General features: G+C 42.8%; 1 protein-coding gene across 1 annotated transcript in view; it reads right to left on the bottom strand.

The window, feature by feature from the left end:
- Positions 1-5,471, bottom strand: part of SLC27A2 (solute carrier family 27 member 2) — a 28,852-nt gene extending 23,381 nt beyond the window's left edge. The window contains exon 1 of the mRNA XM_067555753.1: positions 4,994-5,471. Coding sequence (XP_067411854.1) covers positions 4,994-5,471 — 478 coding nt within the window. The remainder of the gene's footprint in view (positions 1-4,993) is intronic.
- Positions 5,472-25,594: the final 20,123 nt, after the last annotated feature.

Raw genomic sequence — 25,594 nt, 5'->3', positions numbered from 1 at the left:
ATTTTCAGATGTAGAGCGGGCCTGAGGAGAAACACTTTGTGCCTCCCTGATCCTGGGGCTGACTCAACCATCAGTACAGATTAGCTCACCTCTGAGCGGTATGAACCTTGCAAGAACCAGGGAGTAGGAATGCCCCAGACACACATCCTCCTGCTTGCAGGCTATGTGTGGGCTCTTGAGGGGTGAGGGAGGAACATACAGCTGGCCTAGCTGGGTAGGACTCATCTTGAGGGTGTTCTCCCGGGAGCTTTTCAGTCTCTTTGCAACCACTTTGTGCCAGATAGGGGATGGACAAAATGGCAACTGTGGAGTGATGAATTTTCACCTTAAAGGGACATACACTCCTGTGCAGAGTTCCCACACCAGGCCTATGTACTGCTTAAGTCCAACCTACATCCTCTGTATGAGGGTGAATTTCAGCCTCAGTGAATCCCAATGCAAAAAAAAAAAAAAGTGGAAATTTACAATAAAAAGGGTCCTGTGCGAGAAATGACAATGCATGGGCTCTCTTTATGTACAGCATGACGTTTACAGTGTCTCACTTGCTCTGTTAGATAGTTAATCTACTCTGGCTGGTGTAGTCACCCGTGTAGTGGCTGGTTTCTTGCAACTCAAAGTCCTCCTTTACACAGCAAATGGCTGTATGAATGAAAACAGAAAAGAGAGCCTGCATTTTCATAACGTTGGGAAAAATCTTACAAGCACACTGCAAAGCAAACAAAGACCTTTCAAATCCTGGGTGTGACAATTCCCCTGTGAACTAGCAAGTTCAGATAACATTAACGTGGACCCTCATCACCAACTTCTCAAAACAGCTTGAAGCGGGGGGGAGGGGAGGAGAAAGAAACATAGACAGATCTACGTTGTAGAAAGAATAATTTACAGGAGTCAAACTATAAAACTCACACACTAAACACAACAGGGAAAATTCACACCCAGGGACAAATTGGGCTTGATGTACTGACATAAACACTCCCACTGAAGTCAAGTCAATGGGAGTTTTGTGTGAGTAAAGGAAGGAAAATTTGGTCCCAGGCATGTGCTAGCCAATCGCCTGCTGTGTAAAAAAAACCGGATTCTCAGCTGGTGTAAACTGTCATAGCTCCATTGACTTCAGTGGAAGTCTTGAGGGCTGCCCTGATCAGTGCTGAGTGTCAAGCCAGCACGAGGATCTGAGGGCAGAAGCTGTGTTGAGTTCTACAGAGCTACATTGACTTACACCATCTGAGACTCTGGCCCCACATTTCTAGCATCTTTAATAGCATGAAATATTTTTTTAAAGGTCTGTTTGAATAAAACCCTAACACTGTCCAATTTGAGGTCTACAGTTAACTTACATAATGCTTTAACTTTTATATCACTAAAGCAAAAAATGAAAGATACTTGTCAAGGCAGGTGGTTTCTGTAGGGTAGCTATAAATGAATCAGTAATCTCAAAAGGAGGCTGACTCAATATCCCAGGGACTTTTCTCTTCACTCAAAGGGTCTAATTCTTGCACAAGCCATTTCTTAGATGTTCGTGTAATTTGCATGAGTCCTTTCTTTTAATTTATATCAATCCCTTCCCCCATTCATGAAATGTTGCAAAAGCTGGCTGTGTGCATTTTTCCTGAGTGTAGAAATGCCATCAAAAGGGTTGGAACTGTTCCTAATATGCAACCTGCATTTAGATTCAGCAACCCAACCTGCTGTATCCCATAACAAACAGATTAGCCATCCGCTTTGCATTTAGCGCCTGGGATGAAAAATTGTTAATACTGGAACCAATATTTCTAAGGTAGTTGCCTGTAGATGTTCTTGAGAATGGCAGTTAGAAATATGCCAAGCCAAGGCCCAGATCCTTCCCCCCTCTGGTAAAAATTTGCCCTCTTGAGGAAAAGCTACCCCAAAATCTGGTAGGTCCCAGGGCCTGGAGACCCCATCCCTGCTGCATCTCTGGCCCCAGCAACAGCCCCGGCTCCCTGCCAGCATGACTCCTGTGGAACTGTACTGCCAAGGACTCCCCCTGGGGTTCAGGCAGGAGAACTAAAAACGGTTAACACGGCTTCAGGCTATATTAACATTTTTTAACACCTTCTGCAGGACGAGAAGGGAGAACAATGTGCATTCAGGTGGCCTGCCCTTCCTGTTCCTGCCCCCCTCACTACACTCCCTTCTCCCGCAAGGCCCCTGGACTGCATGGAGGGGAATATATCAGGTGAGCGTCTCGAGCCAGCTCTGTGCTGAGGAGGGGGATTCGGGCAAGTGGTTCAGGTCAGCTCCATGTGGGGGAAGGGGCAGCTCTGCGTCAGGGAAAGGAGGCTACGGTGAGCTCAGGGCTGCTAGAATAATTTGTATATTGGGGGTGCTAAGAGCTATTGAACAAACTGCAAACCCTGTATACAATAGAAACCACTTCAAGCCAGGAATGCAGCAACACCCCCAAGACTCCTAGTTCCAGCACATATGGGTGAGCCCCGTGCAGGAGGTGAGGGGCTTGGACGAGCCCCGTGCGGTATCTCATTTTCCCTTGGGAAACATGGTCACCCTAGATCACACATGACACAACTGTGATCAAATAAGTTTACCTTTGACCTAGGATAGCACAGAAATGCAGAGTAAAGGTTGAAATTCAAATCAGGGAAGAGAAAGTAAATGTTTAACAGAGGGGAGATCTATCTTTTTTGTCCTCTCCTTATATTATTTTAACAACTGCTAGTAGTAACTACTATAGCTAAGGCTGGAAAAAATGATGTCATAAATAACCCACTATTTTCAGTCAAAAAAATTCTCATTTTGCGCTGAAACCTCCTTTGTTTGGTCTTTTCCCAGAACTGAATACTTTTTGGAAAATCTGAGGCAATTATGGTCAACAACTTGAGTTATAAAAAGAGGGAGGAATATACATTTTCTTGTCCCAAACACTAGCTTTTTCCCGTGGTGATAACTTAAAAATTGATTAATTTTGAAAGTTCAAATATAGCACGGAATTTGTTCTCACTGAGGGGTACTTCCTTTGCTAGGCTTTGTTTCTGAGTTCATAAAAGTTAGGAGCATTTAAACATCTGTATAGAAAAGGCCTTGACCCTGCAAATACGAATGCACATACTCTGTTTTCATACATGTGACTAGTCCCTTTGACGTCATATTCATAAACTTAAACATATATGTGAAGTTGGCAGAGCTGAGGCTAGAATGAGGAAAGGCAGTGAGACCTAGTGGGCAGAGCACTGGCTTTGGGACTCGGAATATCTGGGTTCTATTCCTGGCTCTGCTTCTGGCCTGCTAGGTGACTGTGGGAAGTCACTTCTCTGTTCTGTTCCTCAGTTTCCCCATCTGTAAAAAGGTAAAGCACACTGAGATCTACTGATGAAAAGTTCTACATAAGTGTTCAATATTATTGTTAGTTAACAGGCACCAGTTAGCCAAAGACCCATTATCTAATGAACTGGGGATCTTGTTTATCATTTTTTCCATTTTGTTTTTCTTTATTTTTTACGTGTAAGCATGTACATAAGTCTTTACAGAATCAGGGTCTTATAATGCAAAGGTTCAAAAAAACATTTCAGGTGAGTTTCAACCCATTTGCAACAAAAGAGCAATATTTCTGCAACATCTCAACTATCTATGTATCCCTGACACTGATTTATTTCTGATTTGAACGTAACTTCTGTAAACCCTAATGCAAATAGATTAATTATTATTAGTAAAGAAGGTTATTTTATTTCTTGCATTGCAGAGCTCTACAAAGAGGGCATTTTAGACTTTATTGCTTAGTAGAGAAAACACCTGTTGCCTAAGTTAACTCTCTCTTTCTGATGTTTTCTCCTTACTATGTAAATTGAAAATAAAAATATATTGCAAATGATTGGAAACATTCATAGGTTCTGAGGACAGAAGGAACCAATACAGGCCATGGAGCTTCCCCAGAATAATTCCTAGAGCAGATTCTTTAAAAAACATCCAGTCTTGACTTTAAAATGGTCATTGATGGAGAATCCATCATGACCTTTTGTAAATTGTTCCAATGATTAATTATACTCACCATTGAAAACTTATTGCCAGTTTGAATTTGTCTAGCTTCAACTTTCTGACTTTGGATGGTGTTATACTTTTCTCCGCTAGAGTGAACAGCCCATTATTAAATATTTGTTCTCCAAGTAATTACTTAAAGAAGGTAAGTTACATTCTTACACTTGACTTGATGCATCTTCTGCTTATCCCAAAAAGCACCTGTATGTTTCAATGCTACATCTCAGGCTCCTACCACCTGTTTCATCTGGGCAGCCCTCCACGCCCACCCCGCTTTGCCCACCGGCAGTCCTATTCATTTCAATTGGGTTCTGTGCAGGTGCAGGGGACTACCTAGACAGAGTCAATTTCAGGATTGAGGTTTAAAGCTCCAATCCTGCAAAGACCTCGGTGTTGATAGGGCTACTCACAGTGTGTAAAGTTAGGCACATGCACTGGCAGGACCCAGGCCTTACAGACTGCATCTTGCACTTCTGCCCTTGCTAAATATTGACGTAACCCCTTCCCCCGCTCCCAGAAAAATACTTCTGGCCAAGGCATCTTCCTTGTCATGCCTCCCCAAAGCAGCAGGAACTGAGCTGAGGCAGGGCATCAGAAAGGCTTTCCATCAGACTCTGTTTACTGTGTTCAATGGCTTTTGACCCAGTTACCTTTGTCCTGCACCAATCTGCTGTCTCCTCACCCTTGTTCCAAATTATTGACAGTGGAGGGGCCAAGTCTTGACAAAGAAGTTGTAGCAGAGGAGGTATACATTAAAGGAACAACTCTCCTCCTCAACCCGCTCCCGCCCCGGGGCTGTCCCACTTTCCATCTCCCAGGGGGACTGTTCCCCTGAGCTCTCTCCCTGAGCAGCTGTCGCTGAGCAGCAGAAGCCCAGCAGCAGGTCTGGCACCCTGTGGATGGGCGGGGGCAGCCCCACTTTCCCTAGCCTCCCACCCCGAGTAGCTCAGGCCTGAGCAGCCTGGCCGGCGGAGGGTCTCACCTGGGGCCGCCAGGAGCACCTTGGCCCCGCTGCACTGGAAGCAGTGCAGCAAGGACTTGGCCCTGAGGTTGTAGTTGAGGCAGGCCATGGTGCAGCCCAGCTTGGCCGCGCCCAGCCAGATCCAGAGGTAGGCGGGCTCGTTGCCCATGAAGAGGGCCAGGCGGTCCCCTTGCTGCAGCCCGACGCGCTCGCGCAGCGCCCGGGCCACCTGGCTGCTCCGCTTGTCCACCTGCCCGTAGGTGTGCACCTCCTCCCGGAACAGCACCAGCGGCTTGCCCGGCGCGCGGGCCGCCCGCAGGCTGAACTCCTCCAGGATGGTGTGCGGCGGGCTCCGCGCTAAGTGGCTCCGCGTCCGCCGCGCCCTCCGGGCCCCCCTGAGGAAGAAGCGCAGGTCGTGGAAGAAGTAGGGGCAGGCGCGGTTCAGCAGCAGCGGCAGGAGCAGCAGCGCCGCCAGCGCGGAGTAGAGGAAGGAGAGCATCGCCCTGCCCGGCCACTGCCCGGCGCCGGCGACTCTGGGAGCGCAGCGCACACAGCGCGCAGAGCTAGCGGGGCGTGGGGCGGCGCCTGGCCTCTGCTAGGCTCCCGGGAGTAGGGGCGGGGGCGGGGGCGGGGGCGGGCCCAGCCACTCCCTCTGCCCTGGTTTTGGCGGGACTGGGGAGGGAGGGAAGCGGTGCCCGGGCTCCTCTCTCCCGGCAATTCTCTGCCGAGCGGCTGGGATTAGAGGGAGCAGCCGGGGCTGGCCGGGGCCGAGGGAGGAATCGCAGCCAGGATGGAACCAGCCACCTGGGGCTGGATGGCTGCGGGGACACCAGGCGAAACCTGCCGCACGGGGCACCGGGGGGGATTCGTGATCGGTCACTTTCCCCGACGGGACATGGTGAGCGATCGGCAATATGCCTTTCGTGGCGCTTGAGAGCCCGTTCCTGCCCCGGGGCCAAGGGCCGGGGAGATGCCGAAGCAGTCTCCAGCTCGGTCTCCCCTGCCGAGCGGTGCCTCTTCATGTAAACCCGACTCGCTCCACCACCGCCGCAGCCGAAGCGGTGAGTGACCTGGAGAGTGAGGCTGAGCTCAGAGAAATCAGGATGGATAATAGCAATCCCGTGTTTCGGTCTGGTTCCCCTCCCGGAACAGGCGCCCCAGTTAGTGGCAGACACCTCCCTGCTTTGCTAGAGGGGACCTGGGCTTGGAGAGGGTGTTTCACACGCAGTTTATCTAGCTCACATGAAATGCGCCTCTCACCAGGATCACAAAGCTTCAGTTACAGCGGGCGGAAACCGTGATGTGTGGGTATGATTTACAGCTCTCTGATTTCGGTGGCAACAATTGGGTGACAGTGGAGGAGAGACGCTTTTCTGTCAGACTGAGGGGTATGATGGTGATCAAGGTCAAACTGATTTCTCTCTTCAGGGCAAATGCCAGGATTATATTGCAACATGCTGCTTTCTTTTCCACGTGCAGGTACAGCTATTCGGGGCAAAGACAACCCACCCTGGTACAAATGTTCAGTATAGAATGAACTGCCTCATAGAGAGAGGGGCTCCTGCTTCCACGGATAGCAATAACAGCTTCCCATTGACATAAAGGGAGGGGGACTGAGTGATTACTTCATATCTGAAAGGTGTAAAAAACTCACAAAGCATGTACAAACATGGGTTCCTCCTATTTCATTATTAATGGCAAAGTACAATTAATGACAGTGACACGACAGACAATGAAAATATGGCATGTGGGAAAGTCTATGAAGACAGTAAGGGTGCTTGTCTGTAGGGGGGATTTACTGGGCACTGAGCCAGAACAGACTAACTGGCGCACAGGACATCAGTCAGCCATAGTGTACACATGGGACAGCTGTGTCCTATTTCAAGTCACATCATTGTGTATATGATGGGGCTTGGTGTGCACTCAGTGTGTGGCATTCTGGGTGAGTATCCCATGGTCCTTTGTTTGGCTCCTGAGTTGTGTGCACTCTGGGATTTTTCTTGCTGTGCGTTGTAGGATACGTAGTGGAGACCAGTGGAATTCTGAGACTTGGGGTCCCAGGATCCTGCTCCCTCTGTCCTGTGGTTCCTCCCTTTCTGGGCAGACAAGCACCATTCTGAGCAAAAGCATCATTTCTGATCACTTCAAGGAGGTGAATGCATATTGATGAACTGCTCCAATACAATACATTAAAAATTAAGATCTTGCTTTTGCTTTTGGAGCACTGTCTATAATGTATATACCAACAACAGAGGCTCAGACAAGGCCAAATCAAACTTCTATATTAATCAGGCAGATTCCCTCGTCTTTTCTGAAACCCCCAAGGGAAAAGTGCTAGCTCAATCACTGAAAACTCATTCAGCCTGATTGTCAGGTGCACCCACAGCGTGTCTGGCCACTCCTTCTGAAGCGTATCCAAGTGCTTTAGCCAGGTCTGCCCTAGAGCTCAGAAAGTGCTAGTGTCAGCATTGTGCTTGGGTACTGCAGGTGTGTTGGACAAGCCATCCTCCCCAGCCATACCCTTCAGCACACCCATGCACAGGCAGCCAGAAGTGAGCTCTGTTCTTTACAAGGAATAATAATCCACTGTCTAGAAAACTGAAAGCCTCCATCAGCTCATTCATCGGCAAATCCACCAAGAAGCTCCCCAAATAACTGTAGTAATAGTTACAGGAATGCATACCTGAACTGCCACAAACTACAGGTTCTGGAACAGCTTTTGTGTCAAGGAAAATCCAGCACTGTTTTCTTAGTTCCCATTTAAAGTGCTATAGCAATTCCAGAATAGCTATCCTGCTCAATTTCCACATGTAGTTAAGCTTTTAGATAAGCTATCTGGACTAGCTCCCATTCTGGTGACCCTGACAAACAAAATTCCAAGCCTACCTTCAGGTCAGTTTTCTGTAAGGAATACAGGTAAATAATGGCTCAGCCCATGAGACATTTTGAATTTACTGTCGGTTTCTCAGAAAATCCTAGATAAATCTGTAGATAAGAAATCATTGCCTGGTGGTTAAAGCATAAGATTGAGTTAATGCTATGAAAACTGCTACCTTCTTCCATCATCCCAGTTGCTCTGTAGGCAGCAGTTTGAGGTCCTCTACCTATTTAAAACTCACTTTTTGTTGCACAAACTGGATTAGGTTGCTAATTGTTTTTCACTAGAAAATGAGAAATGAAACAGTGTCTGGACCACACATGATTTTGGAAAAGGCAGCCAGGATCAGGTCAGAAGGGTTCCATGTAATCAGGCAAGGCAGATGGCAAAGTGTGAGCTGAGGTAAGCCATGTAGTTTGAGGGGTTGTGATGCATCTGTGTTTAGGGTAACCCACCTGAAAATGCCAAGGTCAGAGCAGGCTGCAAAAGGAGAGCTGATTTTCCCAGAATTGGTGAGTAACACTGAAGTTAGATTTCCCGAGCAGTCACAAACAGTGCTCCTGATTTCCCACACTGGTTATCAAGAAGTTACAACAAGAAATACACAGCCCTCTTTATGGCATTTCAGTCTTTGGCTCCAAATCAGCAACTGGGACTAGTAAAGAGATAAGTTATTTAAACACTATTCTCTTTACCAAAATGTCTCCTGATCCCCAAAGGATCAGCCATATTGCTAGATCAATATAAGTTTGGATCTTACTCAAAATATCACACTGCCAGCTAATCCTTTAGTAACTAAAGGTTAATTATAAAAGGAAAGAAACCAATAAGAAGAGAGATGTTAACTGGACAAAGCAATCAGATATATACAAATGACTTTAAAGCCCCTATACATCAGATTCCCAGAGAATTGTGGAGTTTGCAGGCTTGTACAGTTCCTCTGGTGTACATCCAGTACCTGGATGGGTCTCAGTCCTTTGTTTCATAGCTTCAGTTGTAGATGAGTTGATCCAGTGGTAGGAAGCAGGAATGAAGACAAAATGGAGATGGTGCAGCCAGTGGTGTACCACAGGGAGAGGGCGGGGGGGACGACGGGATGACCAGTCCCCCGGGCACCGGCCCGTAGGGGGGGTGCCGAGCCAGCCCTTCATGATGCGCAGCAGGGATGGAGGGGAGGGGCGCAGGAGTCTCTGAGGGGTGGCTGCCGGGCTGTGGGGCTGAAGCAGGAGAGGCGGGTGCTGTGCGGTGGGTATGTGCGGGGGTAAGTGTCTGTGTGTTTTATATTTTTTTCTATCAGGAAGAAAGTGAAAAATGGACTTTTCTCTCATTCTCCATATAACAAATAGTGATCTCAAGCAGGGTACCCCAGGAATGGGTGTTCTCAAAATTAATGGGCATTTTTAAAATATGTGATCCCTAACCTATATGTTTCTGAGGGTATGTCTACATTGCAATAAAAAACCTGCCGTACCCAGTCTAAGAGCCCGGGTCAGTCAGCTGACTGGGGCTTGGGCTGTGGGGCTAAAAGTTTCAATGTAGACATTCAGGCTGCAGCTGGAGCCCGGGCTCTGAGACCCTCCACCATCATGGGGTCCCAGAGCCCGGCCTGAACAATCACACTGCAATTTCATAGCCTCACTTCTCAAGCCCCACGAGCCTGAATCAGCTGACCCAGGCAAGCTGTGGCCATGCTGTGGGTCTTGTATTGCAGTGTATACATAGCTTTAGGACCCAGTCTTACTCCCCTTGAGGTTTGCTATTGATTTTAATAGAAGCAGGACTGAGCCTTTAGTTTCCCCCTCTGCAAACGAGCCTAGGTATGTTAGTTTGCCACAGGGGGGTCGGCTGAGAATTAGCGAATGCCATACTTTGAAGAAGCAGAGTGCTAAGTAGTAGGCTTATATGACAGTGATTAGAGGCCTGTCTGGTCCAATGCCTGTTGAAGTCACTGCAGAATCTCACTGACCTCACTGGGAACAGGATTAGGTGGCAAGAGCTCAACCCTTATTTATACTCAACCTTGGACATTAGAACTTGCTTTATTAACAGAGGACGCATTGTTGATTACCACACACCAACAGACCAACACACCGATTACCACACTGTTGACCCCGACGTTCCCCCGCTTTTTGTCTTTTTATGGGGAGGATGTTTACCCATCGTCCCGGAAAAGCATAATGCATGGACTTAAAGGTAACCCAGTGCGCTAAACATTGTTATGTGGTCACCTCCTTTGTTGCTATCCATACATTCATGCCCCATCTGTCCCTTAGTCTGCACATTCCCTCGTACAACTGATGGACAGATTTTATTCCCAATTGTTTTTGGTCCCTTATGGTGGGCCTGGGAATGTTAGGTCCGAGACCATTTTTATTTAGTGGGGTTCAGTAGTTCACGCTGTTGTTATAGTGCTGATACTTTGTGTTAAAATATACCTCTAATAGATATATTAATTACTATAACAATGAATATATGAAATATGTGATAATATATGATTATGAATCTTATTGCATTTGATATGGCAATGTTGCTATGGCAGTGTTGATAGCGAGTTCCATACCTCTTTCCACATGATTTTGGAGGATGGCTCTTCTTGTTTGGTGTCGCCTATAGCAGCACATGCCCATCAAAGCAATGACTGTTAATCCCTGTATTACCATCAGTAATACACTGAGTGTTCGGACTATCAGGTGTAGGGTAATGTCTTCTGGGATTGCCCACCAAGGTGTCTGTAATGCACTTTGTACACTATCTATCTCATCCGTCTGTTGTTGAATGAGATTGACTATTGGTATTAGAGATTCCTTACTTTTTGCCACCAAATCATGTATATCTAATTTTAAATGTTCTATTGGAGGGAACATTTCAATTACTAAGCTTTGGATATGTCCAGGAGGAGGAACAATTTCAGTAAGAGTGTTCACACTGCTGGTTGACCAAAAAGCATGAGTTCCAATTTGGATAGTGCTGGTTATTGGCACACAGAATCCTCTCTCCTTTCCAGGGCACGAGTACCCATGTATAGTGAAATTGGAATACCCCAAAGCACATACCACCTAATTTATTTGCACTACTTCATTAACCAATTCCTTTTGTACCAATCGGGCCCAACCTTTTTTGGTGTTATTGGTGTCAATTGTGGCATAACATTCACAGAGCCACCAGCCATTATGTTTGATACAACAGGCCTAGTTAATTTTTAGACCTGTGTCAGTTACCAATCTTACAGTAGGGTAGTATTGTATATATGCATTGTTTATCAATGTTCCCACACTGTTGGCGTAATATACCTTGACTGGGGCCTGTATCCATCTTGGGCTGGCCATCATGATGCTCAGGGTTTTCCTATCCTCGTGATCCCGAGTTGGTACTCTATCAAATTTAGCAAACTGTAAGAATACTGGATTGATGTGATCCACTCCTTGCTTCTGTATTTGTTTTAGAATGGTTGTGTGACTTAATAATCGCAGCCATTCCTGCAGTTTTAGTTGTAATAGACTTTGCTGAATTATTTCTAGCACACGATTTCCATAAGCCACACAAGCCACGGCCATGGATGCATCATTTTGTTCTATGCTATTAATTATTGTAAGTATAGTTGCATTAAGATGTTCAAACCCTGGGGCTATAAGATGCATATTATCAATAGTGATTGCATGTTGGTCCAACAGTAGGCTACTGATACCTCCTCCTGTTTTTACTGCCTTTCCTATTCCACTCACAATACTATTTATTTTTAAATTAAGATTTTCAATATCTGCTGAATTCCATATGGACATGCCAAGACCTGAGCCTCCCAGTATAGTTTCTGCAATTTCTTTTTTTTCTCTCCTTTGGTGCTCCATAAGGGATTTTGTGACCCTTTCCACAATTGTATTTGCATTTCCAATTCTAAATTAAAGCAATCTTTATACTGTGGAGGGCATTGTTTTGGCATGGTCATACCAGTAACATTTAACTTCAGGGGTACGTAACTAATTACTGTTTCCCCTCCTTTAAACCAATTAATCCACACTTCTATTTTTTCTTTAGGGTATGGGTGAATGTTACATTGCAGGGCCAATTTTTCTCCTTCTAATGCTGTTATATGGTGTTCCATTACTTGTTGGGTTTTGGACAGAACTTGTGGTCAGTCCAGTACCTCTTTTTGGTCCCTGATTATCCTGGTCTTATTCTCCACTGATATTACATTCTTGCTACTGGAACTGATGCTAGAAGGAACAATAAAAACAATAACTTGGTCACAATTAATAACCTCATGCACTTTCCAACAACAAGCATACTCCCCCTCTGTGTCTTTGGTTAATGTTAATGTCTTTTCAATTTTTTGTTGATTTGTCCCCATCTTCTCCATACGGACGTGTTCAGTCTGGCTTATTCCTGCAACAGTCCATCCCCATGCCATCTTTATAAGAAACGGTAAAACTTTGATGGGGTGTGTTGACTTCCTTTTGATTGGCATACCAGTTTTACAACAGTTCTATATGGATGACTTTGTCTTTTTGCAGTCAGTGTATCAGGGAGGTTGTTGGAAATCTCTGTTTAGAGATTTCATACCACAAGGTGTGTCTGGTTCAAATTTTTGGTGTCCGACAACCCGATTACTTCTTGGGTTAGAACTGCCACAAGCAGCAATCTCCATATCCAGATTAGGTTTGAGTTCATAATCTATAAAAACAAAACACAAACAATCACTTCTCTTCTCTTTTTTTTTTTTTTTTTTTTAAAAAAAAAAAAAGCTTCTGATTCCTAAGGGCAGTGCTTTCAGCAATTCACCCTTTCACTCCTGTCTGGGTCTTTTTAAGACTTTCTAGTGCTTCTTCCAATTTTGGGTGCCCCCACACAGCAGAGCCATGAATCCACCTTAACAGAAAATTGGTAAACTGCTGAGGTATTACTAACACCCATTCACTATCAGATTTGGCTACGATCCAGCCCTTTTCTCTTTTTTTTGAGAGAAACTCCTTGCCAAGAGGAAGGGCATTCCACAATCCACTGCTGGATTAACTCATCCTTTCCCTGTATCTCCTGTAACATTTGTAATTTTTCAGTTTTAACTTGTTCTTGTTTCATCTGTGCCCGAGTAGTTATTGCCACGGGCAGAATTTCCCAAAGGGTGCTGCCTCTTTAGCCAATTTATCGGCTTGTTCATTTCCCTGCTGCAATGGTCCTTTTCCCTTATGTGATTTTATTTTAACCATTCTGATTTTTTCAAATTTTGTTGACAACTCCTCCATTTCTTGCCAGAGGACTTTGTGTTTGATTTTAGATCCATCTGTGCCGACAAAATGCACGGTAGCCCACCATGGCAAATAAACGGTGGTGCCTTTATACACATAATCTGAATCAGTACCAATCACTATTTCAAATTGTTTGTTTTCCATTTTTTTAAATACCTCAACAACTGCTGATACCTCTGCCACTTGAGTGCCTCCCCTTGTTAATTTATATTGGAAGGAGTCCACAGCTTGCATGCTCCCTGTCAAACAAACTCCGGCAAAGCCTGTGACTCGTGTACCTCCTTCATAATATGAGCTTCCATCTACAAACCAAATTGTTTTTTCCAGCACTTGGTCTATCGGGGTTGCTTTAAAAATGGGGTGAGCTTTAGAGTTTGTTTGGGGTTCACAGATATGTTCCTGACTTGTTATGGTTAGACCCCAAACAGATATTTCAGGCTCTTTTAAGACAACTAATTGAACATTTTCTGTCATGAGAGCAAAAGAGTTAGTAACAGAATATTTACCCAAGGTTTTTAGAGTTACTGTGCTTGTAATACCAATTCCACTTTTGTTAACTGTTTAGAGGCACCGATTTTAATAACCATTACTTCCCTTCAACATAGCATAAAGGAAAAATTAAATTGAAATTAAATACAATTAAAATTAGATGAATTAAATCAAAATTAATGTTAAATCAGGTCTATACAAATACTTTGAGGGTATTAAACTTTTATAATGTTTAAAGCGAAAGTGGAAACCTGTTGAATTTGTTTGGTTAGCTCCAACATCCCCACAACAGAACCAGACATAATATATATTGTTATACATTTTATCATTTTTGCTATAACATTCTTATAACTATATTTCAATATTTAATAAAGGTGAAAACAAGTTTATAAACACCCAAACAAAAAAACCGATATTTGCCAATATTACCTTTACATTACTGCTGAGATTTTTCCCTTACATTTTTTCTTTTGAATAAAAAATTATGACTAATAATTTTTTTAAAAAAATTTTTTGTTTGCAATTGCATTATTTGTTGAGACAAAAATATATATGTACATATATTTATAATAAGGCCTTTTTGAAGTTTGCAGAAAAATTGATATTATAATGGTTATACCCCGATCCTAACATTAAAATAGTGTCGTACCACTTATATTAAAAAAAAGTATAAAATTGACTTTTGTTGCAACAAAAAAATTACGTGACACACAACATAAAACACAGGACAACATACATGACAAAGAGGACAAATTTACAATTAAAAACAAACGGCACTAGTTAATTTACAAGATATTAAGAGCTAAATTATTAAGGCAATACATATTAGAAAATAGACAGGTAAACCAAAGAATTAAACATTTAAATAAATAAGTTATTACCTTTCTATCTAAATGTTTTTGATAAGAATTGATTAAAAAAATAATTCATATCAAGCCACCCATCAAATTTGTTATATTAATTGACAAATAACATGATATGAACTTCCTCTCCACCATTCACTTTACTTCAAAACTGTATTATATGGACCAAGGAATGCCCATATTTTAAATATTAGTGAGTGCCTAGGATTAGAAGGGCAGTATGAATCTTCACCGCTTCAACATTTTTGCAACAGAAATTTGCACCGCACCTCCGAACCCAGTGGTGCGAACCTCTGCTGCTTAGCAACCATATCTTCAGGTGAGTTCCCTGGCATCCCTTGGAAACATTCCTAACTTTCTCGAAGCAAAGTTTTTTTACCTGTTTTGATTTTTGTTCTGTTCGGTTTTCAGTTGCTTCGTCTTTTTAGGAGTGGTGGTTTCTGTAACAACTATATTTTTTAACTTATTTTTTTACAAAACAAAGAACAAGCCATAAGTGAGGAGAGGTGGGAAAGTAGGAGAAGAGCAATCTCTGAAGGGAGGAAGCCTTAAGCCAAGAGAGAGATTAACTCTATCCAGGTATCTGAAATTACAGGCTGCAACAGAGATTTTAGCAAACAGAGATGATATAAAGGAAAACGTAACTGGTATGTAAAAATATTTAAGAAAGAAGGTTTTCGCTTTGAACGAGGAGTGGGGGTGGGTTAAAGCAGTCGGGAACCCACACCCCTGGTTTTTATCCTAGCTCTGAGAGGAGAGTGGGAGGTTACCTGCTTTTGTAAAACTTGAATTTGTTCCCCCAGCATCTGTTGCTTTTCTGTGCATGCCAAATAGATTGCAGGAGTGCCCTTGCCTGCAGTAGTTAACTGTTTCTGGGCAACTCCATGTGTTAATGCATTAATTTTAGATGTTAAATTCCCTACTCTTAGTTTTTCACTTTGAAATTGTTTTCTATCTATTCCCCTGCGATCAAATCGCAGCTTCTGTCCTCTAATGTGCTCTGTGAACTGTTCCATTTTCTCCTTTATCTGATTTACCAATCCAATGAAAGTATTGTTTGCTACTTCTCCCTCCTGTGGACTTACTTTTCCCATTCTGACAGGCACCAGTCTAGGTCCCGATTTAAGTTTTACCGGAACCTGGCTTTTATCGTATGGTGATGGTTGCAATGTGGTGGCCCCTGGTTCATTTTTTAATTTTGCTAGGGTCACCTTTTTCCATTTCTGTCCCCACACACCAAGTACTATAAAAGCACTTGGATTTTGCTGTTGTCCTTTAAAATTTATTATGGGGGACGGCACTTCTCTTTTTTGTACGTTTTCTACAGCTGTTTCTAGATGTTGATTTTCCTGTTTTAATTGCTCGAGCATATTATGTACTTGAACAGCTTGTTGCCCTGCCAGCAGAGCCTGAGTTTTCCAATGTTCAGCCATTTGAGTTATCTGATTTAAGTCTTTTATTGTGTTTGTTGCTAGCTCTGATACTTTAATAGCATGCTGCCTTAACCATCTCAGCGCCATGGCCATAATTTGGAATACTCTACACTTTTTACTCTTATTATTCTCTTTTAGGGCAAAGCTCTCAGCCATTGACCTACATCTTCCTGCCCATGTTTCCCCATTCTGTTTCTTAAACTCATATGGACCACCTTTATTTGCTACCCAATGCGTCCAATATTCATCAAACTCTGTGGGTATGTGAAAGGAGGGAAAAAGGGGATTACCCAGCTCGCAGTTTTCTGTCATGTTAGATCGCGATTCCTTCCAGAGGACAGCTCGTTTACTTACCAGATCAGTGGTCGGGGTCACCAGTGTGGTAATCGGTGTGTTGGTCACTGATGTTTATCAGTGTAGACTGCATGCGTGTGTCCCTGTGTAGATGCTGTCCCAGCTCTGGCCAGGAAACTGAGACGGCTGTCACGATCGAATGAGTCGACACGACTACAGATTAGCTGAGCAACGAAGGCACCCAGGCCAGGTTTATTGCGTGCAGCACAATGAGAAATGACTTACAAAGTATCTCTGGGTCAGTTTCGCATAGGCGGTATTACAATGGTCTCGGCCCAACGGCGGGACTTTCCGTTATCCCCTAGACCGGATGCCGGTATTCCCTCTGACACCCTCTTTTATACACTGTTACATACACTTTCTTTCTGCCTCCTTTGACGTAGGTAGTTGCCACCCTCTTGACGTAGTCTAATACCACCTTTTTCCGCTGATTGGCTGATTTGGGCAACACCACTCCATGTATCATTTCTATCCATAAAAGTGTCATTTCAGAGAGTTAGTATCTTGGTACCTCCTATACCTGCTACATATTTTAGTAATATTTTGGCAGTCTTACAATCTTGCAGTATCAGCACTTTCCTGTATCAGTTTCAGTTAACTTGAGTGACCCCTTATACTTCTGTTCACTCGGCTTTTTCCATTTAGGCCTTAGCCTGTTTTACAGGCCTTAAGCTCTCACTTCTTATTACACCTTCTAGGTAGTTTGTTCACTAATCACCATCCATCCATTCTCTGCTCCAGTGCAGGACTCTGTTGTTTTCCTCGTTTTTACTTTAGAGGGTGATTTTAGTCAATATTACTGATTTCAGTAGAGGGCTTCTTGTTATAGCAGCCAGGTGTTTATTTAAGGAGTTAGGTACATTATCCACATATAACTAGGGTAGGGAAAAAAATTAAAGAAAAGCCAAACCAATTAATTATCGCTTGCATCATGCCCCAAAGTTCATTAGAGTTACGCTCTGATGAACTGCTCACTGTTTTATCACAAATAAAATTACTGTTCTTTGCAGAAAACACCAAGTAATATTTAACTTCCAGCAGAATGGTCACCAGAGTGGAGCAAATAGTGCTTTAGTTAATACCTTATTTGAAAGGCAATGCATCCAGCTGTGAAGTTGCCCCTTCATATTGCTCTCCTATGTTAGTGCCTTTGTGGGAATTAAACCTAAATCCTACCAGCCCAGAAGTGAGAATGCTATCAGCTGAGCTGTACAGATAATAACCTAGGCTCAAAGTGGTGCAGTTAGTTAAGATAGTAATGATCCACCAGGTGTCGTTGGAGGGTAACTTATGCTAGGAAGTTTATGGTAAAGTAGAATTCAGGAAATATGCAATTAAGGGGACGGCTGTGGATGGAGAGCCCAGGGAAACCATAAATTCCCTATGCTTACTTACCACATGAAGCTCTTGGCTGGAACTTTCTCTGTGGAAGCTTCTAAAGTGGAAAAAAGCTGTGCTGTCAGCCTTCTGTCTTTTATTTCTCTCCTTAACTGGCTCCATTGGGGCACCTTGACCGAACTCAGGTCCTTGCAATATCACGTTTGCCTGTAGGTTAAGCAAGGTTAAATCAATTTCAAGTTATTTTGAATGTCCAGTTTAGAGTTGGCTTTCAGATAATTTATGGCTGTGTGTAGTTCTTCCTAGAAGAAACTGTGTGAGCCATAGAGAAGCTGATCACAGAAACCTTAGAGGTAACTGATATGAAACTCTAGCCGCCCAGTAGTAGTGTTCTCACTGCCAAATGAAAGATGCCAGCTTTGGCCTCTGGCACTAGACTAAGACCGGATTCCTGGCACTGGGTTTTATGGCTTAGATGAGCAGGAATGGGAAGGGATTGCTGCAGAGCTGGTGTGCTCCTCCAGAAAGGGAAGGAAGCCCTACAAGTCTATTGCTATTGGCTAATACAAGGTTGCCAAATTCCTAAAGTCTTGTCCAGTTTCCCCAAAGTGTGTGGTCACAATACGAGATGATAAATTGTGGAAACCTTGTTTGGATTCACAGGACAGCCAGAGAGAAAATATAACACTGGCATTATTGGATTTCTCTTTGTGGTGGTGTCTAATTAGGTGCCATTTAGCTCATGAATGTTACAGTTTCAGGACACTGCAGTTTTAGTCTGATCTACCTGTTGTGGCACTGATTCACCTTACAGAACTCCCTCTATTGTTGCAAAAAGGTGGTCTTGCTTTGGCACATGGATTGAGGAGTTAATTTTTTTATGACTCAGGATATGATAATCATTTAGACAGATCATTCAAAAGTGGATTGCCCGAGTGGATCCTTTTCACAAGAATCCACTGTACTATGAAAATTTGAAATAGCTATTGAAATTGGTGAGGCCAGATTTTAAAAACCGCTAGGCTCATTTAGGCTAGATAAAATAAGGGTCTAGGTGTTCAAAAGAGCTCAGCACACCGGTTACTGAGTTCTTCGCAAATCTGCCCATAAATGTCACAGTCAGAGGTGCTGCATGCTGAACACTTTTGAACAGCTGCCCCGAGTTGTGGACAATGATCTCTTTTGAAAATCAGGCCTCATGATGTATGGTATAAATATAGCATTAAGATAGTCTGACATTCCTTGCTTTAAAGAATATGTACTACCTAAATCTTAGCAGCAATTCTTGGTTGACTGTGTTAAAAAAAGATCCTACTTAGGCAAGCCTAGAAGTATTTTTTTTATAAAGATGTTTCCATTCTATAATTAGATTTTGAAACTGTAATTTTGTTATAGGTACAGAGCCAAAGTCATTCCAGGACTATATCAACAGGAGCTAGTTTAGCTAGTGCAGAAACCGCAGTGATAAAAAGTCCTACCAGAGGATCTGTGCTAATGCAAGGCACCTGCAACCTTTTCAGGACCCCCCCCCCCATGTTGCTGGAGCAGCCCCACATGTGGTAGACTGGGGAGGTGTAGGGCAGCTGAAGGTGCATGGATCAGGGCCATCCACACTGCAGAACTTAAAGCTGCCCTTCTCCAACAAAAGTCATCCTTGTCACTTTTTCTATTGCTGTCAATGAGGGCAGATGACATCTGACATGTGTCCAGTACAATGTTATTTTTGAACTGAGACCAATTTTAGGCCTGATTCTGAGCTCCTTACACAGGCAGAACTCCCACTGAAATTAAGGAGAGCTGTGTCTAAAGAAGGTGTTGAGGATCAGCCCACATGTGTAATTTGTTACCAGCCTACCAGAGCAGGTTTATATTTTAGCTCAGGTAACTTTTGCAAGGAGTAGTAATATTAACCATAGTCACAGATGCTGCCCGCAGATCATCAGATAATGGAACTAAGTTATCAAAGTACAGTGTTTTCTAAGAAAAAGAAAAGGGAGGGGGAGAGGAAGCTTTAGTCTCACAGCCAGATATACTCAGCTGTAGCAAACCCTATTGAGATGGCTTGTTATAATCCCAGTTTAGTCACATAGGAAAGCATGCATGTTCTGTGGGAACTCTAATGAGAGGAATGTGCATATATTTCCTGTGCAGCATTAGAGAATAGTGCTCAGGTGCCATGGGCTCCCATTCAAGGTAAAATTCCCTGTCCTGTCAAAGGAAGGAATTATTCCGATTAGTGCATGTTACTGGCCCAGTTCATTCTCAGGCCCTGTGCTCCCACCCGCCATGAAGTGCAGAGGGGAGCAGAGATGAATAGATGAGGCAACAGAGCTGCCAGGAGTGGAAAGAGGGGTGGTGGCTCTGCAGCTTGCTCTGCTTTCCTAGAAGCCTTCCCTTCAAGGCTACTGTGTGTGCTCAGTACTCAAAGGGTATGTCTACCCTGCACTGTAGGCCTAGGGTTCAAACTCAGGCTCAAACCTAACCCTCCCTTCCATCTACACACAAATCATGCTAATCCAGAGCTTGGACCCAGAGTCCCAAGTCTCAGGGGGGTGGAGGGTCTGAGCCTCAGTGAAGCTGGGATCCAGGGTTCAAGCCCTATTATTTTGCAGGGTAGACATAACCCCATTGGACTCAAGCTCTGGGAGTCTCCCAAAAGTATTCCACAATCTCACGGGTTGACTTTCTTTGTCCTCCAGACAGTCAAGTTTTCCCACACTGCATCATGTACAAAGGGCCAGAGTGGCCACATTTTGAGAGGGCACTAGGAAGTATGGGATATGGATGGTTGGACTCGGGCCTGCGTACTACAACGGAGATACTGGAGCCACAGGTTAGAACCCAGGGTTCAGCAATTCCTAACCTGGGGTTACAAATAAGTGTAGAAGCTCAAGCCTAAGTTAACAAATGCAGGGTCTGCTAACTTGAGTTCTACTAACCCTGGGCTTACATTGCAGTGCATACATACCCTAAGGCTCAGTATAGGAGAGGCGTATCAGGACAGGAGGAGGAAAGGAAAAAGCTGCTCTCTGTGGCATGCTCCCCTGTGGAAATAGGGGAAATACTTCTGGTGCTTTGTGCTCTCCCAACAGTGGTGGGGAGCAGGTCTCAGGCTCAGTGGGGAGTCAATGGCAGCATGGCTCCTCAAGAAGGGAGCACCCGTTGCACCATTGCTGAGTAGTACAGAGGTTGTGTCCCCAGAGCTGCAAACTCCTGCAAAGACTCTTCCCAATAGGAGGGATGGCGATTTGCTTCCAGCTCACTGGTTCAGGGAAGATAATACTGTTTTTCTGGACTCCTGTTGCTCTCAGTAACACTGCTGTAATTCTGGACTAACTCCACTGACTCGTGTGTGAGTGAGAACAGAATTTGGCCCATTATCCATATTCTTTATTCAGTGGCTCACCAATTTTATTGGTTCACATATGACTTTCTTACAAGTATATTGTGCAGTGAATGGATAGAACATCAAGCTCATATCACCAGTGATACACATGCCAGAGTTTGGGAACCCTTGAATCTACTTAATGGACACATTGTGGAAATGCTAATAATTCCCATGAATACTCAGCAGAAAAAAAAAAATTGAGCACTGTGCAGATTTTAGACCCAAACATGCTGAGGAATATATCAAAAAAGGATATGTATGAAATTTATGCGATTTCAAATATCCCCACAGCTATGAAGTTCTCCTGGCAGCCCTGACAGAAAGTACTGTTGTTACTATATGGGCCATTGGAAAGTGTAGGCAGTTCATGTTACTGGGAGCATGGGGAATGTTGGTATGAATGAAATATATCCCACTGAGTGACTTGCCTTATGCTGTATGACCTGCCTGAACTTTTCAGCAGCCAGTACTGTTCTGCTTCTGGGAATGGTTGACTGTAAAATGTCATGTATTATGATCACTAACTCTCTTCATCTTGGAAAACACTCCATCTCTGTCACCTCGGCCTGGGTTAGAAGCAAGGCCACCAAAACTAAACAAATATTTACATGTTTTTTAGAAGTTTATATGTATTATGTATATTAATATTAAAAATGATATACAAGTTTGAAGTATACATATTGAAATGTGTTTTATATATACATGTTTTGGTTATATTTTAAAATGCAACTGAGGAGGTACAATTATAAAGCAAAGAGGTATGAAGAAGTTAAGCAATAATTTTATAAAATATAAACTAATACAGTTAGAGATATCTTTATCAGACTGCTATGATGAGTTTACTGGGTGAGGGATTTACAGTAGAGATGTATGATGAACTTCATGGTCTGCAGAGAAAGTGACAAATAATTATCTGGTCTCGGACCCCACTCAACCTCAATCCAGATTTGATTTACTGCAAAGGCAATGGAGCCTTCTGAACTGGTTTCATACCAGACATGGAGTTTGTGCTACAGTGGAATTTCGGTGGCGTTTTAGAGACAGTCCACTATGTTGATGTGGGCAGCCACAAACCATGACACATATTGTTGAGGACTGCAAAATGACTCAACTTCCTGGAGGTTTTCGTGCCTCGAACATCGTTGATAAGAACGCTGTGGCTTGGCTTGACCTGATTGCATATGCCAAATATAAACATGATGAGTTAAGAAAATTTTGATGTACTGCTACATAAGTTGCATGTAAAAGACCTGCAACGGAGTCATCACCTATAAGATCTAACTAGTTTTTCTCTTTTTTACTTCTTAAAGATAAGAAAAAAATTATAGTTTTTCCTTTATGTAATTTAAACTTCTGGAATGCAAGATGAGAAATATTTTGCCTTCTGTAACTGGAACACACACTGGTTTGTCTTGAAAAAGTATGGTTAAGTTTTTCAGCTGTATTTTTCATTTGTATTTTTAATGAATTACAGTAAAAGAAGAGCTCTTTCTCTGATTTTCCTTTTTATATGCAGTGTTGTTGTAACCATGTCAGTCCCAGGATATCGGAGAGACAAGATGGATGAGGTAATATCTTTTATTGGATCAACTTCTTAAGAACTGTGTGGTTTGTAAGCTTGTATCTCTCACCGACAGAAGTTGGTCCAAAAAAAGATGTTACCTCACCCTCCTTTCCTTTTTTATAACTGATTAAGAACTGTGAAGTAAAGGAGTTTCTGTTAAGGTCCATATAAAGCAAGGTTTTATATAACATAGTACTGGGAAAAAATGGGAATCCCCTTCAATGGATTTTGAAACATTGAAATAAGATAATGTTTTTTAAATATTGTGTTTTCTTAAGAGTCACAGGTAAAATATATGAAATTAACATATTTCATTCTAAATATTGCATAATAGAATAAATGCTTTGATTATTACTAAAAATGTATGCTTAACTATTGAAATATGAAGCAAAAAGGAAAATTGCTTAAACTACAATTTTAAGATTATGAGATATGTTGATTTTGTGCAAACTTGGACATCCCAAAGAAACAATTAAAGCTCTTCAGGAAATTGGAAACTAGATTTTAAATATAATCAATTTAATTAATTAATTAAGCAAAATATGTTGCTGGTTTTTTTAACTACCAATCCTGAAAATTCATCCTGGAATCTGAGAGTCAGGCAGGGCTCTTTCCACTTGCACCACATCTCCAATAGTTTTGCAGGCCACATTCTGTCCCCGGTGACCCATGTTCAAACCCACAGGCTACACAGGTGTAACTGGTTGGAATTTAGTAAACAACTACATTGGCTATGCATTAAAGGACTTGAATCCCCTCATGGCTGACTCTGCAGGCTAAGAGAAGTAGAACGCTGCACAACATGATGGAATATGGATGGAGAGAAGTTCTATTGAGTAAGTAAGTCCCATTTTCATAGTAAACCATTTTTAAATTGTTCAGAAAAAGAGAGTGTTCTCAATTTTCTTGAATACGAAAAGCCACTTAGCTCAATTTAAAATCCTGAAATAAATGCATATAAAAACATGACTAGTTGAGACAAGACAAATGGATATCTGGTTCTTTAAATCAGTAATACAGCTAAAATACTGGTCAGACAGGCTCATCTGTTGCTTAGCCTTCAGCAGCATGCCCCACAGAGCACATCAGGCATGTTACCATACCACATTGCAACTGCAAATAGTTACAGGTGTGCTTACCTGTTATGGTGCTGTAGGACATATGTATATAGATATTCTCATTAACCAACAGCATATTCCTTTAATTTTTGTATTACTTCTGTTTCTCTGATAGGTATATCTTTAAGGGAAGAATCCATTGACTCCAGAGGGAAAGCCCATCCAAGGTGATAGTGAAGGACGGTTTGAGCTTATACTGAGAGCTGCACTCACTGTGACTCTTGCAGTCAGGGATGATACCTATATGATAAGTATATGCAACTGTATCATTACAAAGATATAATTCTGAAGCATCTTTTAACTGGAATTGTAGCATCGTATCTGGCTCACTATCTAAAGCCATGGAGCCTATATGTGCCCTCAGTTACACTGCTCAAACTTCAGTGCCATTGCTGAGTTATTGAGGATAGTTGGTTCTGTCCTCAAAAGGTGGATGGAATATTACAAAAAATTCCAGAGAGCCCAGAAGAAGGAGAGCTACATGCATGTGGGCCTGTATATGTTAGATATCAGTAACACAGACAGGAGGTCTTCCTATTGCAGGTTGGACAATGAAAGACCTTACTCAAAGTTATAGAGTCAACTGAAACAGCATGAGACCAGATCTGGCTTAGATAAGGAAATGTTACAAGGTAGGTCATATTTTGCATGATGCCTTATTGTAGTTATCACAGGCCCCTCCTGTTTCTGCTTGTAACAGATTCTCATTTATGTTGTGCTTCAAGGCAACCTGGAAGCTGTAACACTGATAGTAAGCTTGTAATAAGCAACATTTCCATATACCCTCCCCTCATCATTTTGCCCAGTGCTGAATATACAGGGACTGAGATTGTGCCAATACACTCTGCTGCCATTTTTCATTCAAATTATGCACAGAGAAATGCTTTTTTTACACACAGGTTGTGATTAAATGATAGAGTCCCAGCTTGGAACCACACTTCTGCAAAGGTGAGTGCTATTGAGTAAGCAATGATCTTGCAAGCCCTACTCATATATAAGTAGGGTCTGCAGAGTCAGGCCCTAGTGGGCTATGGATAGTAGCGTGTTTTTAAAATCTGTGGCTGTAATTAAGGAGGCTGCCTGCCCAGACCTGGGCTATTTAAGCAGGAAGAGGCAGCTAAGAGTAGAGAGGGAGGGTTAGTAGCTATATAGGTGGCTGTGATCTTTCTTTTCAGAGTAGCTTAGATGGCTTGTTTTCTGACTGTAAATTTAGGAGCTCTGAACTGGGGCCCTGAGTTAAGGGTCTAAAAAACCTTATTAAAGCTGCTCTGTCCGTGAAACTTTCTTAAAGGAGATATATTTGTTTTGGCTTCTCCCTGCTTGCATTTTTACAGACAGAATAGCCAGGTACTTAGATCTGGTAGATTATTTCTTACAGCATGGCTGAGAGCTGGCTCTGCCACTGTAGAGGTTTGCGTTCCAGTTACTGCTTGTATAACTGCTCAGTAATCCCTTTCTGAATAATGAGTGCTATGAAAAGTACAGCATTTATTAACAGCAGTGAGACTTATACTCATGACATACTGGACTGGGAACCAGAAGATCTTCCCTTTGGCTAAAGCAACAGCAGGATGATGATGATCAGTTTTGTCTCTGTTACAACCAAAAACTCAATTCTGTGTGGCATGGTGAAGTGAGATGCTATGGGGCATGCTAAGTGATGATACAATATTCAAGGATTTTAGTACACAGCCTCCAGCAAGTTCTACTGAGCAAAATATAGATGGGGGAAATAGCAATTTTTGACTGCTTATATGTCTAAATATCAACAGATGTTCATGGGGAAAGTAAAAGGCCCTGACCCCAGAATTATCTTGCTGCTAAACTTCAAGTTCTTGTTGCAAATCATGAAGGTGCTGAAAATCTTTTAAGAAACCTAAATATAGGGGTGACTACAATTGCCCATTGTTTTGTCAGAATTAGCGGGGAGCAAGGGGGGTAATTAGAATACAACAAA

This window comes from Emydura macquarii, unplaced genomic scaffold, assembly GCF_026122565.2.
Source record: "Emydura macquarii macquarii isolate MOO-44397 ecotype Brisbane River unplaced genomic scaffold, CSIRO-AGI_Emac_v2 contig_1644, whole genome shotgun sequence".
In the NCBI taxonomy this organism is placed as follows: Eukaryota; Metazoa; Chordata; order Testudines; family Chelidae; genus Emydura; species Emydura macquarii.
The sequence above is the reverse complement of the archived record's forward strand: the minus strand, read 5'-3'. Positions and strand labels throughout refer to the sequence as shown.